Source organism: Geospiza fortis, unplaced genomic scaffold (genome assembly GCF_000277835.1).
Source record: "Geospiza fortis unplaced genomic scaffold, GeoFor_1.0 scaffold176, whole genome shotgun sequence".
Classification (NCBI taxonomy): domain Eukaryota; kingdom Metazoa; phylum Chordata; class Aves; order Passeriformes; family Thraupidae; genus Geospiza; species Geospiza fortis.
Window position 1 is genome coordinate 54,307 of NW_005054514.1, and position 12,595 is coordinate 66,901.

Consider the following 12,595-nt stretch of genomic DNA (forward strand, 5'->3'; position numbering starts at 1 on the left):
GCCACCACGCCGCTGGACGTGTGCAAGACGCTGCTCAACACGCAGGAGAACACGGCCCTGAGCTCCCTCAAGATCAGGGGGCACCTGTCGGGCATGGCCAACGCCTTCAGCACCGTGTACCAGCTGGGAGGGCTCCCCGGCTTCTTCAAAGGCGTCCAGGCCCGGGTCATTTACCAGATGCCCTCCACGGCCATCGCCTGGTCCGTGTACGAGTTCTTCAAGTACGTCCTCACCAAGCGCGCGCTGGAGAAAAGATCATAACAAACTCCTGGGCCAAGGGAGTGGGAGCCTCCCTGGGGCTCCTCCCGGGCGGCCCCGCTGGAATTCTGCTGGATTCACATCCCCACATCCCTTGGTGCTCGGTCACTGCGTGCCCCGGGGGTTCTGGGGATTCCTGGTCACTGAGTGTGTCCCTGTCACTGAGTGCCCCAGGGATTCCTGGCCACTGAGTGTCCCTGGGGATTCCCATGGTGCTCCCCTGGGATTCCTGGTCACTGAGTGTCCCCTGTCACCCAATGTCCCCAGGGATTCCTGATTGCTGTGTGTCCCTGGGGATTCCCTGTCACTGAGTGTCCCCAGGGATTGCTGGTCACTGGGTGTCCCTGGGGATTCCCATGATGTTTCCCAGGGATTGCCATGGTGCTCCCCTGAGATTCCCGGTCACTGAGTGTCCCCAGAGAATGCCATCGTGCTCCCCAGGGATTCCTGCTCACTCAGTGTCCCCAGGGATTCCTGTGGTGCTCCTCAAGGATTCCTGGTCACTCAGTGTCCCCCTGTCACCGAGTGTCCCAGGGATTCCTGGTCACTGAGTGTCCCTGGGGGTTCCCATGGTGTTTCTCAGGGATTCCCATGGTGCTCCCCTGGGATTCCTGGTCACTCAGTGTCCCCTGTCACCCAATGTCCCCAGGGATTCCTGATTGCTGTGTGTCCCTGGGGATTCCCTGTCACCGAGTGTCCCCAGGGATTCCTGTGGTGCTCCTCAAGGATTCCTGGTCACTCAGTGTCCCCTGTCACCAAGTGCTCCTCAGGGATTCCTGGTCACTGAGTGTCCTCAAGGATTCCCAGTCACTGAGTGTCCCTGGGACTCCTGGTCACTGAGTGTCCCCCTATCACCAGGTGTCCCCAGGGATTTCGAGTCACTGGGTGTCCCTGGGGATTCCCATGGTGCTCCCCAGGGAATCCCGGTCACTCAGTGTCCCCTGTCACCCAGTGTCCCTGTGGATTCCCGGTCACTCAGTGTCCCCTGTGATTCCTGGTCACTGAGTGCCCCTTTCCCTTAAACAACAACAACAACAACAAAAAAGAGTTTATACAGACTTTGATATTAATATATATCTATTTAATAACTTTATTTTGAAGCAGTGAAATCTCAAGCTTCTCTTTTTCTGGAAATAAGATGGAAGATGGAGTTTACTCCTTGCTGAAGGTTTAGGTTGCCCAACCTAAGCTGATTTTTTTTTTAATTTTATTTTTTTATTTTTACAGCAGAGAAACAAAAATGTCCCGGCACAGAAGTTAATTTTATATAAATATAAAATAGCTGGATAATGTTTATCCTTTATTTTTCTATGTAGGCAGTCGGGTGGTTTTAAAATGCTTCTACAGCTGGGTGCAAAGCTGCTTTGAAAGGGCTCAGTTCTTCCCTCCTGTGAGGAAGACCCAAAATCACTGATTTTCTGGCCAGATTGGCTTTAATTACCCAGGTGTGGCCTGGCTTCTCCTGTGCGTGTCACGGTCCTTGGAAGCCCCTTGAGGGGACAAGGAATGGGGACATCACTTTGGCAGCACCTGGGCCATCCCAAAATCCCCTGGTGGGGAGAGGGGGAAATCTCAATTCCGTTTTTTACAACTCTTGAAGACGTCGATTTTTAGCCGATGTTGTTATTTTGCAATGTAAGCTTGCTGAAGGTACATTTGCGTGGGAGGGACGGCTGACCAGCCCGCGTCCTCGCTGAGCTGATCCCACTTTTTCCTCCCTGAGCCCTGATCCCGTTCCAGGAGCTCTCCTGGGATCCCCGGGGGTGCCCGGAGCTGCTCTGCCCCCAGACCCTGGAGCTGCTGTTTACAGAGCCCCTGGCAGCTCCGAACCAGCCCCAGATCCTTGGGAAACCCCAGAGGCACCTCCAGCCCTCCCTGCTGCTCAGCCCTGTGCAGGAGGGGCAAAAATCCCACCTGGAGGGGAAAAATCCCACCTGGAGGGACAAAATCCCCACCTGGAGGGGAAAAATCGCACCTGGAGGGGGAAAATCCCACCTGGAGGGGAAAAATCCCATCTGGAGGGGAAAAAACCCCACATGGAGGGGGAAAATCCCACCTGGAGGGGCAAAAACCCCACCTGGAGGGGGAAAATCCCACTTGGAGGGGAAAAAACCCCACCTGGAGGGGGAAAATCCCACTTGGAGGGGAAAAAACCCCACATGGAGGGGGAAAATCCCATCTGGAGGGGAAAAATCCCACCTGGAGGGGAAAAATCCCATCTGGAGGGACAAAAACCCCACATGGAGGGGGAAAATCCCATCTGGAGGGGGAAAATCCCATGTGGAGGGACAAAAATCCCACCTGGAGGGGAAAAATCCCATGTGGAGGGACAAAATCCCACCTGGAGGGGGAAAATCCCACCTGGAGGGGAAACCCCAACCTGGAGAAGCTCCTCATTCCCTGGGTTTGGTTTTCCTGCCTGGAATGCTGAGTGGGAAGGGTGGAAGGGTCCCTGCTCCAGCTGGGCACGGCTTTCCAAACCAAATTCCTTCCTTTGGCTGCTCCTCTGGGAGATCAGGAGGATTTCTGGGAGCCTGGATGCGCAAATTTGAGTAACAGGGTCCATGTCCCATTTGGGAATGGCTCTTCCCAACCCAAATTCCATCCTTTAACTGCTCCTTTGGGAGATCAGGAGGGATTTGTGAGATCCTGGATGTGCAAATTCCAGTAACAGGGTCCGTGTCCCATTTGGGAATGACTCTTCCAAAGCAAATTCCATCCTTTAACTGCTCCTTTGGGAGATCAGGAGGGATTTGTGAGATCCTGGATGTGCAAATTCCAGTAACAGGGTCCGTGTCCCATTTGGGAATGACTCTTCCAAAGCAAATTCCATCCTTTAACTGCTCCTTTGGGAGATCAGGAGGGATTTGTGAGATCCTGGATGTGCAAATTCCAGTAACAGGGTCCGTGTCCCATTTGGGAATGACTCTTCCAAAGCAAATTCCATCCTTTAACTGCTCCTTTGGGAGATCAGGAGGGATTTGTGAGATCCTGGATGTGCAAATTCCAGTAACAGGGTCCGTGTCCCATTTGGGAATGACTCTTCCAAAGCAAATTCCATCCTTTAACTGCTCCTTTGGGAGATCAGGAGGGATTTGTGAGATCCTGGATGTGCAAATTCAAATTCCAGGGTCCACATGCCCATGGGAATTGCTCTTCCCAACCCAAATTCCATCCTTTAACTGCTCCTTTGGGAGATCAGGAGGGATTTTTAAGATCCTGGATGTGCAAATTCCAGTAACAGGGTCCGTGTCCCATTTGGGAATGACTCTTCCAAAGCAAATTCCATGTTTTAACTTCTTCCTTGGATGATCAGGAGGGATTTTGGGATCCTGGATGTCCCAATTCCAGTTCCAGGCTCCATTTCCCATTTGAATCCAGGCACCAATTCCATCCTTCCCAAACCAAATTCCAACCTTTAGATGGAATTCTAAATTCCATCTTCCCCTCCCTTGGGGCATCAGCAGCCAAGGAGGGATTTTTGGGATCCTGGATGTGCAAATTCCCATTGCAGGGATCGATTCCCTCCTTCCCAACCCAAATTCCATCCTCCAGCTGCTCCCTTTGGGAGATCAGGAGGGATTTTTGGGATCCTGGATGTGCAAATTCCAGTTCCAGGCTCCATTTCCCATTTGAATCCAGGCACCAATTCCATCCTTCCCAAACCAAATTCCAACCTTTAGATGGAATTCTAAATTCCATCTTCCCCTCCCTTGGGGCATCAGCAGCCAAGGAGGGATTTTTGGGATCCTGGATGTGCAAATTCCAATTCCAGGGTCCCTTTGAATCCAGGGATAAAATCCAGCCTTCAGCCACTCCCTTGGAGCATCAGCAGCCAAGGAGGGATTTCTGGGAGCCTGGATGTGCAAATTCCCGTCCCAGGGATCGATTCCCTCCCTCCCAACCCAAATTCCATCCTCCGGCTGCTCCCTTTGGGAGATCAGGAGGGATTTTTGGGATCCTGGATGTGCAAATTCCCGTCCCAGGGATCGATTCCCTCCCTCCCAACCCAAATTCCATCCTCCGGCTGCTCCCTTTGGGAGATCAGGAGGGATTTTTGGGATCCTGGATGTGCAAATTCCCGTCCCAGGGATCGATTCCCTCCCTCCCAACCCAAATTCCATCCTCCGGCTGCTCCCTTTGGGAGATCAGGAGGGATTTTTGGGATCCTGGATGTGCAAATTCCCGTCCCAGGGATCGATTCCCTCCCTCCCAACCCAAATTCCATCCTCCGGCTGCTCCCTTTGGGAGATCAGGAGGGATTTTTGGGATCCTGGATGTGCAAATTCCCGTCCCAGGGATCGATTCCCTCCCTCCCAACCCAAATTCCATCCTCCGGCTGCTCCCTTTGGGAGATCAGGAGGGATTTTTGGGATCCTGGATGTGCAAATTCCCGTCCCAGGGATCGATTCCCTCCCTCCCAACCCAAATTCCATCCTCCGGCTGCTCCCTTTGGGAGATCAGGAGGGATTTTTGGGATCCTGGATGTGCAAATTCCCGTCCCAGGGATCGATTCCCTCCCTCCCAACCCAAATTCCACCCTCCAGCTGCTCCCTTGGAACCTGAGCAGCCAAGGAGGGATTTTTGGGGAGCAGTTCCAGGGTCCCCATTCCCCTCCCGGGGCTCTCTGGGGCTCTCCCATCGCCCAGGTCTGGTTTTTAGGGTGACCCTGAGCAGATCTCGTCCCTTTTCCCGCAGTTTTGGGAGCAGGACAATGCAGGATCCCCCTCGGGGGTGCCACGTGTGCCTTGTGGGAGCGCTCGCGGTGCGCAGTGAGCTTTGTGTCTGAACCCCAAGAATCCCTGCACCAAAGGCTCCCTGTGCCTTCAGGTGGGGAAATCCCGCTGGATCCCCCGCACCTGCTGGGCTCGGGGGTCTCAGAGCTGAAGTTTTTCCTGGAGAAGCTCCCAGGAGCCAGAGGAGCCTGGAAAATCCCCCCGGAGATGGAATTTGGGGGATTTAATGCTGGAGAGCCAAAATGTGGGGTGATGTGGGGTAATTGCGGCTTTTGGTGCAGCTCTGGAGTTCCTGCTCCATCCTCCTCCTCCTCTGGATGCTCCGCGGGTGTTTCTGCCTTGGGAGGAGCTCAGCTGCTCCTTGGAGGAACCTGGGAGTAGGGAAATGCTGAGGGTGGGATGTGGGCATCCTGGGGCAGGGGGGATCCCGAGGGATGGGAGCAAAAATCAGCCAGGATCTGCTGGGAACTGGCTCCTCCTCAGGCTGGGGTGGGCAAATCCTTCTGGGAAAAGGGAAATCCGTCCTGGGAGAAGGAAAATCCATTTTGGGAGGAGGAAAATCCATCCTGGGAAAAGGAAAATCCGTTTGGGGAAAAAAAAATCCATTTTGGGAAAAGGAAAATCCTTGTGGGAAAAGGAAAATCCATTATAGGAAAAGGAAAATTCATTTTGGGAGGAGGAAAATCCATTTTGGGAAAAGAAAAATTCATTTTGGGAGGAGGAAAATCCATGTGGGAAAAGGAAAATCCATTATAGGAAAAGGAAAATCCATTTTGGAAAAAGAAAAGATCTATTTTGGGAGGAGGAAAATCCATCCTGGGAAAAGGAAAATCCATCCTGGGAGGAGGGAAATCCTTGTGGGAGGAGGAAAATCCGTTTTGGGAAAAAAAAAATCCATTTTGGGTGGAGGAAAATCCATTTGGGAGGAGGAAAATGTGTACTGGGGGGAGGAAAATCCATTCTGGAAAATGGAAAATCCATTTTGGAAAAAGGAAAATCCATCCTGGGAGGAGGAAAATTCTCCTGGGAGGGGAAAAATCCGTTCTGGGGGGAGAAAATCCTTTCTGGGAAAAGAAAAATCCATCCTGGGGGGGAAGGAAAATCTGTACTGGGAGGGGGAAAATCCATTTTGGAAAAAGGAAAATCCATTATGGGAAAAGGAAAATCCATCCAGGGAGGAGGAAAATCCCTTCTGGGAAAAGGAAAATCCGTTTGGGAAAAGGAAAATCCTTTTTGGGAAAAGGAAAAATCCATCCTGGGAGGAGGAAAATCCCTTCTGGGAAAAGGAAAATCCTTTTTGGGAAAGGAAAATGCCCCTGGATGCCCCTGGAGCTGCCCCAAGGCCAGCCCAGCTCTCACCATCCCAGTCTCACCTGCACAGGAACGTTTCTGATTTTCCAGCTGCTGCTGCTGCTGGATCTGCAGGGAAATCCCAAATCCCCAGAATCCCTGCCGGGTTTGCCTTTGGGGCTTGTGCTGCAATTCTGAGCTGAAACCCTTGAGTTCAGCCCGGTCTGACCCAATTCTGCCACAAACGCACAAAGTTTTTAAGGGAGGATGAGGAACTTTCCCAGTTCTTAATACCTTTTTTTTTGTTTGTTTGTTTTCCTTTGGATTTTTTGCCTTGGCAAAAATAAAATAAAATAAAAAATTAAAAAAAAAATAAATGTTTTCTTCGCTGTTTACCGATGCAGGACGTGGGTGTGAAATGCTGCTGCAGTTGTGTCGCTGGAGGAAATAAAAATATCCTGATGATTTTGTGTGGTCCTGTTGGAGCCGGGGTTGTGTTTGCTGGGGAAGGAGCGAGGGGCTGAGCCCGGAGGGAATGGGGCAAAATCCATCCTGGGAAAGGAAAAATCCATTTTGGGAAAAGGAAAATCCATCCAGGGAGAGGGAAAATCCATTTTGGGAGGAGGAAAATCCATTTTGGGAAAAGGAAAATCCATTTGGGAGGAGGAAAATCCTTTTGAGAGGAGGAAAATTCATCCTGGGGGGAGGAAAATCTGCACTGGGAGGAGGGAAATTCATTTTGGGAAAAGGAAAATCCATCCTGGGAAGGGGAAAATCCATTTTGGGTTGAGAAAAATCCATTTGGGAGGAGGAAAATCCACCCTGGGAAAAGGAAAATCCAATTTGGGAAAAGGAAAATCCAGTTTGGGAAAGGAAAATCCATCCTGGGAGGGGGAAAATTCTTTTGAGAGGAGGAAAATTCATCCTAGGGGGAGGAAAATCCATTTTGTGAAAAGGAAAATCCATTTGGGAGGAGGAAAATTCTCCTGGGGGAAGGAAAATCTGGACTGGGAGGAGGGAAATCCATTTTGGGAAAGGAAAATCCATCCAGGGAGGGCGAAAATCTGTACTGGGAGGAGGGAAATGCCTTCTGGAAAATGGAAAAATCCATTTTGGGAGGAGGAAAATCCATTCTGGAAAATGGAAAATTCATCCTGGGAGGAGAAAAATCTGCACTGGGAGGGGGAAAATCCTTCTGGGAAAAGGAAAATCCATTCTGGAAAAAGGAGAATCCATCCTGGGAGGAGGAAAATCTGTGCTGGGAGGGGAAGAATCCATTCTGGGGGGAGAAAAAACCATTTGGGAGGAAGAAAATCCATCCTGGGAGGAGGAAAATCCTTTTGAGAGGAGGAAAATTCATCCTGGGGGGAGGAAAATCTGCACTGGGAGGAGGGAAATTCATTTTGGGAAAAGGAAAATCCATCCTGGGAAGGGGAAAATCCTTTGAGAGGAGGAAAAAAATCCGTTTTGGGAAAAGGAAAATTCCATTTTGGGAGGAGGAAAATTCTCCTGGGGGAGGGAAAATCTGTACTGGGAGGAAGGAAATCCTTCTGGGAAAAAGAAAATCCATTTTGGGGGAAAAAATCCATTTTGGGAGGAGGAAAATCCATCCTGGGAGGAGGAAAATTCTCCTGGGAGGGGGAAAATCTGAACTGGGAAAAGAAAAATCCAGTTTGGGAGGAGGAAGAAAATCCGTTTTGGGAAAAGGAAAATTCCATTTTGGGAAAGGAAAATCTATCCTGGGAGCAGGAAAATCTGTACTGGGATGAGGGAAATCCTTTTTGGGAGGGGGAAAATCCATTCTGGAAAATGGAAAATCCATTTTGGGAGGAGGAAAATCCATCCTGGGAGGAGGAAAATCCATCCTGGGAGGAGGAAAATCCATCCTGGGAGGAGGAAAATCCATCCTGGGAGGAGGAAAATCCATCCTGGGAGGAGGAAAATCCATCCTGGGAGGAGGAAAATCCATCCTGGGAGGAGGAAAATCCATTCTGGAAAATGGAAAATCCATTTTGGGAGAAGGGAAATCCTTCTGGGAAGAAGAAAATCCATTTTGAGAGAAGGAAAATATTTCTGGGAGAAGGGAAATCCTTCTAGGAGGGGGAAAATCCATCCAGGAAGAAGGAAAATCCATTTTAGAGGAGGAAAATCCATTCTGGGGGGAGAAAATCTGTACTGGGAGGGGGAAAATTCTCCTGGGAGGGGAAAATCCATTTTGGGAAAAGAAAAATCCATCCTGGGCGGAGGAAAATCTGTGCTGGGAGGAGAAAAATCCATTTTGGGAGGAGCAAAATCCATTCAGGGAGGGGAAAAATCCCTTTGGGAGAAGAAAAAAATCCGTTCTGGGAGAAGGGAAATCCTTCTGGGAAGAAGAAAATCCATTTTGGGAGGGGAAAAATCCATTCTGGGGTGAGAAAAATCCTTCTGGGAAAATCTAAATCCATCTGGGCGAAGGGAAATCCTTCTGGGAGGGGAAAACCCATCTTGGGTGGAGGAAAACCCATTTTGGGAAAAGGAAAATACGTCGTGGGAGAAGGGAAATCCTTCTGGGAGGAGGAAAATCCATTTTGGGAGGAGAGAAATTCTCCTGGAGAGAGGAAAATCTGGACTGAGAGAAGGGAGGGAGGGAGGACGAAAATCCTTTTGGGAGGAGAAAAATCTGTGCTGGGAGGAGGAGAATCCATTCTGAGAGAAGGAAAATCTGGGAGAAAGGAAATTCCATTCTGGGATGGGGAAAGTTCTTTCTGGGAGGAGGAAAATCCATCTTGGGAAAAGGAAAATCTGTACTGGGAGAAGGAAATCTGTTCTGGGAGGGGAAAAATCCATTCTGGGAAAAGAAAAATCCATCTGGGGGGAGGAAAATCTGGACTGGGAGGAGAACAATCCATTTTGGGAGGAGGAAAATCCATTTGGGAGGAGAAAAAAATCCGTTCTGGGAGAAGGGAAATCCTTTTGGGAGAAAGAGAATTCTCCTGGGAGAAGTAGAATCCATTTTGGGAGGGGAAAAATCCTTCTGGGAAAATCAAAATCCATCTGGGGGGAGGAAAATTCTCCTGGGAGGAGGAAAATCCATTCTGGGAGAAGGAAAATCCATTCTAAGAGGAGGAAAATGCTCCTTGAAGGAGGAAAATCTGAACTGGGATGAGGAAAATCCATTTTGGGAGAAGGGAAATTCATTCGGGAAATCCATTTTGGGAGGAGGGAAATCCATTTTGGGAGGAGTTGTCCAGCCTGGCAGCTCCTCCTGGCGCTCCTCTAGGAGCCGCTGCAGAGTTTTTGATCTCTCCTGGCCGGGAATTCCCAACCCAAGCTCAGGAACTGCGGCTCCCGCGGCAGCAAAAATTCCCAAATTCCCACATGGACGGGAATTTCCCTCCCCTGGAATCAGCATGCGGGGCGGGAGCTGCTCTTCGCTGGGGTTTCTCTTGAATTCCCTGCAGGATTTGAAGGAAAAACCCCAGGAAATGCTGGAGCTGCTTTGGATTTTCCCTTCTTCTGGAATAAAAACGGGGAAAAATTCCATTTATTGGAGCAGTTTCTGCCCGGTGCTAGTGCTGAGTGGGGAATAATTCCCTGGGAGCGGAATTCCCTGGGAGTGGAATTCCCCGGGAGTGGAATTCCCTGGGAGCGGAATTCCCTGGGATTTGGGCTGAGCAGCGTCAGGTGCAGAGGGATCCAGCTCTCCCTGAGGCAAAGGAGATCCCAAGGTGGGATCTAAAGGGGGAAAAACAATGGGAATCTTCACCAAAACTTTGGGATGATGAATTATCCGCCGTGGAATGAGCGTCTGAGCTCCAAATGGACAATTCCAGGGATTTCTGGAGCCCTGAGCAGCCCAATCTGTGCCATGGGTGCTCCTGAGGCTGGCACAGGGGCAGCCGGGACATCTCAGCTCCTCTGGGATTTTTGGGGTGGTTTTGTCCGAATTTGGGGTTTTTAATCTGTCCAAGTGCTCCCTGGGAAAGGGAGCAAGTCCTGGGAAAGAATCCAGTCCAGGGAAAGGGACAAAATAATGGGAAAGGGATCCAGTCCAGGGAAAAGGATCCTGTCCTGGGAAATTGATCCAGTCCAGGGAAAGGGATCTGGTCCAGGGAAAGGGATGCAGTCCTGGGAATGGGATCCAATCCTGGAAAGGGATCCAGTCCTGGGAATGGGATCTGGTCCTGGGAAAGGGACCAAATCCTGGGAATGGGATCCAGTCCAAGGAAAGGGATCCAGTCCTGGGAAACAGATCCTGTCCAGGGGATGGGATCCAGGCCTGGGAAAGGGATCCCATCCTGGGAATGGGATCAAGTCCAAGGAAAGGGACTAAATCTGGGGAATGGGATCCAGTCCAGGGAATGGGATCTGGTCCTGAGAAAGGGATCCTGTCCTGGGAATGGGATCCTGTCCTGGGTATGGGATCCTGTCCTGAGAAACTGATCCTGTCTATGGAAATTGATCCAGTCCAGGGAAGGGGATCCAGTCCTGGGAAAGAGATCCAGTCCAAGCAAAGGGACCAAATCCTGGGAAAAGGATCCAGTCCAGATCCCGAGGAGCTGCAGGGGTGAACTCAGGGGTCTGGCCCCTCTGGAGACCCTCCCGGGAGCTTTCCCTCCGTGCCGGATTCCCCGTCCCGGGGAGGCAGCGCAGGGAATGGGAACGGGAACGGGAACAGCCCTGCAGAGCCCTCCCGGGAGAGATTCCCACCGGGAGCCGCTTTCCCGTGGGGACGGCAGCGCCGGGGGGGTCTGGGGGATTTGGGGTATTTGGGGTATTTGGGGGATTTCCAGAGAACAGAGCGACCCCGGAGCAGCTTCCCCTGCTGGAAAGTTCCCAAACACCGTCCCAAAGGAATCATTGCTGGGATGAGGCTGAAATGGAGCTCGTTCCCTGGGCTGAGAGCAGGGATGGCGTTCAGGGGTGGCATCCAGCTCCAGATGTACCCCTGGAACAGGACAGATGTGTTCCTGGAGCAGGGATGGGGTTTGGGGGTCGCAACCAACTCCAGATGTGCCCCTGGAATGGGACAGACGTTCTTCTGGAGCAGGGATGGGGTTCAGGGGTGGCAGCAAACTCCACCTTCCTCTTCCCTTCCCCTGCTGGAAAGTTCCCCAAACACCATCCCAAGGGAATCGCCGTTGGGATGAGGCAGAAATGGAGCTCGTTCCCTGGGCTGGGAGCAGGGATGGGGTTCCAGGGCTGGCATCCAGCTCCAGATGTGCCCCTGGAATTCCCGTGGGGACGGCAGCGCCCAGGGGGGGTCTGGGGGATTTGGGGTATTTGGGGGATTTCCAGAGAACGGAGCGACCCCGGAGCAGCTTCCCCTGCTGGAAAGTTCCCAAACACCGTCCCAAAGGAATCATTGCTGGGATGAGGCTGAAATGGAGCTCGTTCCCTGGGCTGAGAGCAGGGATGGCGTTCAGGGGTGGCATCCAGCTCCAGATGTACCCCTGGAACAGGACAGATGTGTTCCTGGAGCAGGGATGGGGTTTGGGGGTCGCAACCAACTCCAGATGTGCCCCTGGAATGGGACAGATGTTCTTCTGGAGCAGGGATGGGGTTCAGGGGTGGCAGCAAACTCCACCTTCCTCTTCCCTTCCCCTGCTGGAAAGTTCCCCAAACACCATCCCAAGGGAATCGCCGTTGGGATGAGGCAGAAATGGAGCTCGTTCCCTGGGCTGGGAGCAGGGATGGGGTTCCAGGGCTGGCATCCAGCTCCAGATGTGCCCCTGGAATGGGGCAGATGTGTTCCTGGAGCAGGGAGGATGTGGGATCCCTTTGGAGCAGCCAGACGAGGTCAATCCCTCTCCAGATTCCCTGGAGCTGCCCTGGAGCGCTGTCTCGGGTTGGAAATGGGGCTGTGGTTTCTATTCCTGCCTGTGGGGCAGTGTCTGGGTTTGGAAAGCCAGGTGTCTGCTCAGGAAGGCAGGAGCCTCCCCTGAAATGGAAAATGCAAACCCCCTCCCCTCCAAATTGCTATAAATTTTAAATTAAGGGGGTCTCAGGCAAAAATATGGGAGCAGGAATAACAGTTCTTTACTAGGGAAGAAAATAAAAAGATAAAATAAACAATGCAGTGAACTAAACCAGCACTGCCAGAGTCAGAACCCAAGCTGACACCCTGTGGGTCAGGGTGCTGGCAGCAGCGCCATTGGAATTGTGGCTCAGCCCTCCTGCAGTGTCAGGGGTGGTTCTGCTGGAGCAGGGATCCTGGAGAAGGGTGGAGTCTTCCTCTGGAGATCCAGGGGCAGAGGCAGCTGCTGCTCCTCTGGGAAATCCAGTGGAGAAGCCGGGCTGGTGTTCCAGAATCTCCAGGTTATATCCAGGCA

The 12,595-nt window shown here is 51.6% G+C and overlaps 2 protein-coding genes across 2 annotated transcripts in view; both read left to right on the forward strand.

Annotated features, from left to right (window-relative positions):
- SLC25A37 (solute carrier family 25 member 37) overlaps nt 1-560 on the forward strand; it is a 10,165-nt gene extending 9,605 nt beyond the window's left edge. Inside the window, 1 exon segment of the mRNA XM_031063567.1 lies at nt 1-560. This exon segment is cut by the window's left edge and continues 81 nt beyond it. Within this exon segment, the coding sequence (XP_030919427.1) occupies nt 1-261 (261 nt within the window). The 3' untranslated portion in view covers nt 262-560.
- Nucleotides 561-3,708: 3,148 nt separating this feature from the next.
- LOC115948773 lies at nt 3,709-5,600 on the forward strand. Its single transcript, XM_031063569.1, has 2 exons — nt 3,709-3,730; nt 3,835-5,600. The coding sequence occupies exon 2, from the start codon at nt 4,013-4,015 to the stop codon at nt 5,045-5,047; it is 1,035 nt and encodes a 344-aa protein (XP_030919429.1). The 5' UTR covers nt 3,709-3,730; nt 3,835-4,012; the 3' UTR covers nt 5,048-5,600.
- The last annotated feature ends 6,995 nt before the right edge of the window (nt 5,601-12,595 follow it).

Coding starts and splice junctions, on each gene's coding strand:
- LOC115948773 (XM_031063569.1), top strand. CDS start 4,013: ATGTGCAAATTCCAATTCCAGGGTCCCTTTGAATCCAGGGATAAAATC.